We start from the raw sequence: 2,745 nt of genomic DNA, 5'->3' as shown, positions 1-2,745 counted from the left end.
TTATATAATGACCTAGTGTAATGATTTTTATGTGAGTTTTCTCTTTTGATTATAAATTTTATAAAATATCCTCATTTAAGAATCCTTTATTTAGTTATATAGAATATTTTATGGGAACAAATAATGTATTAATTTGTCTTTATTTTCCTTAATAGTTTAACAGATATATCGTTTATGATGTGGCCCAGGTGAAAATACAGTATCTCATTAAAATGAAGTTCAACTATTCGACTATGTATTGATTTTATTAATGGATATAATGCTTGACTGCTCAAAGTGATGATTTAATTATTTTTATATAATTGTTATCTTGAAACTACCAAAATATTCTGAATGATGGTTGATCCTTATTCTTGAGTGGTCCAATATTTGAAGGAATATCTGTCTTAGTGTTTTTTTTTCTTTTCTTTTTTTTTTTTTTTTTTTTAAAGAAAATTGAAATTTTTTCCTCTTTATATTGTAACATTATTTCCAATATCATGAGGTAGTTAATAGTTATCTAAAACAATTTTTTTGTTATATTCTGTTTTGAATTGTGCCGTCACCTTCTAGTTATCTTAGATAATTAGAATAGTCATGAGGTTTTATTCTTTCATGATGAGTCTTCCATGTCCAAAGTAATATGGCCTGAATAATGTATCAAATTTTTCTTTCTCTAAAATTTAAAAAAAAAAAATGAATGACTGTTAAGATGGTTTGGAAATAAGGAAACTAAAATAAAAAAATTAGTGTTCCTATTTAATTGTGCTACCTGTTACAAGAAAAAATATAGCTGTCAAATGGACTAGTAACAACAGGACAGTGTTTTCCTGATGGAAGAATTCATCATTATTAATAATTGTGCACGCTTTAACTTTTGCTAATTTAGTTTGGTTTTGTGAGGCTGAAGCCACTCGTGTTTGTGTTCTCCACTCCTCACCAAAATTGCATTTGATGGTGGATATATTGTAGGTCTTAACTTTTATCATAAAAAAAAGAGAAAAAAAAAACATGTATGTAAATATGCAAATATAACACTTATAATACCTACGGATTTTATTCCTGTAGTATATCCTTTTATTATTTTTTATCCTAACATTCTATAATAGCTGATGTGATTGCTTAAGAAATTATTATATAAAAATAAAAAATCCATTTAATGTATTATTTTGGCACACCATAATTTTTTTTTTCTTATTTTGTACAGGCAGTTGACAGCAAAAGTAATCTTAGGGGTTCCTAATTATTGATTGAACATGTTTTATTATTTAGGACAAGGGAGTTTAAAAAACTAAAATAGTGGTAGAAATATGAAGTATTATTTATCTTATATCACTTTGTTATGACAAACTGAATTATGGTATCAAGGTAACCCCTGACATAATTATTAGTGAATTTGTATTGGAAAACCATTGAGTTATTAATGAAATTTACTTCATTTTTTTTTTCAGTATTGTTCTTGTAGTGATGTATATATATATTCTAGAGGATCAGTCTATAATACAACTATATTTAGTTGATGTTTCACAACTTTGCATAGTCAGATCGATTGTCTATTACACTTTGTTCTACATTGCTTTGATATAACTAACTCAAGTTTTGCGCCAGAACTGAAATCATTCATTAGGACTTGGATGGGTTATGATTTTGAGTTATGTATCATTTGGGATTAATAAATAATTTCTTTGATTTATAGGATTATTATATATATTAATTAGCATTTAATACATTATATTGGTAAATAGCATTTATTCAATCAATTTTTATGTTATTTGAAGATGTTGTAATTTTGAATCATAAGTTTAAATGTTTTAAATAATTCAGTTAAAGTTAAAGCAACAGAGCTAAATATTTTTAAAAATGATAAAATCGCAAAATATTAACTTTTTAATATATATTGAAAAATACGGAATCTTTTAAAAAAAATACAGGAGCAGAGAAAAAATTATAGAACTTCAACTGTGCAAAAACAGTATTGTCTGTTGTGAGTGATCTAAAACCTGCTAAATTTCATCCATGTTGGAAATCTTTTTACCGGACCTGGTCCACGAAAATAATTTTACACTGCCTAAAAAGATTGAATAGATTTGTAAAATGTTACTTAATGGAAGATTTGATGATTAGGCTCCAATACGAAATAATTAAGAACAATTTGTGGAAAAGATTTTGATGAAGATGTGCTTACTGAGCTGACATTCTATCTAAGGTCTTACAGTGATCAAAAAAATATTAAAGTTTTTACTGGGCAACTCTCTTTGAAAAATAATTGTTTTTATGAAAAAAAAACAAACCAAGATATTAATTAAAAATATAATTATTATATTAAAAAAAAAAGTATTCATACAAGTGAACAATGAGAAGTTTTAAGTAATCCTCAGGTCAAAACAATCCCAGGACTGGTTGTGTATTAGTAGGTTCAAAGGGTAACTGATAGTTCTCAGTAATAGCAATACATCAAGCCAGTTAAGACTTTGCAGCTGCCACAATGAAGGTGACAATGAATTTAGATCTGTTCCAAAACTGAGCAAAGAAATCTCAAAGAGCTATTTCATAAACATTCATATTTTATTTTTTAAGATTTTTTTTTTTTTTTTATGAATGTTTAAAAATTAAGATGGATAATTTTTTGTTAATTTGTACTTTAAGATCAAGAATGAAATATTCTTAGTATACATTTATAATAATATCGAGTATGGTTCTTTGTTGTAAACTATTTATATTTTATTCCAGTTTTGACTTATGAAGAAAAATTAACCAAATTATTGA

At 25.8% G+C, this 2,745-nt stretch overlaps 1 protein-coding gene across 1 annotated transcript in view; it reads left to right on the top strand.

Annotated features, from left to right (window-relative positions):
- The window catches only part of Parp (Poly-(ADP-ribose) polymerase), a 22,088-nt gene extending 21,059 nt beyond the window's left edge, over window positions 1-1,029 (top strand). Inside the window, exon 19 of the mRNA XM_014434755.3 lies at window positions 164-1,029. Coding sequence (XP_014290241.1) covers window positions 164-242 — 79 coding nt within the window. The 3' untranslated portion in view covers window positions 243-1,029. The remainder of the gene's footprint in view (window positions 1-163) is intronic.
- The last annotated feature ends 1,716 nt before the right edge of the window (window positions 1,030-2,745 follow it).

This window comes from Halyomorpha halys, unplaced genomic scaffold, assembly GCF_000696795.3.
Source record: "Halyomorpha halys isolate HHAL.00 unplaced genomic scaffold, Hhal_1.1 Scaffold1421.1, whole genome shotgun sequence".
Taxonomy (NCBI): Eukaryota; Metazoa; Arthropoda; class Insecta; order Hemiptera; family Pentatomidae; genus Halyomorpha; species Halyomorpha halys.
This window is presented reverse-complemented; position numbering and strand designations above follow the sequence as displayed.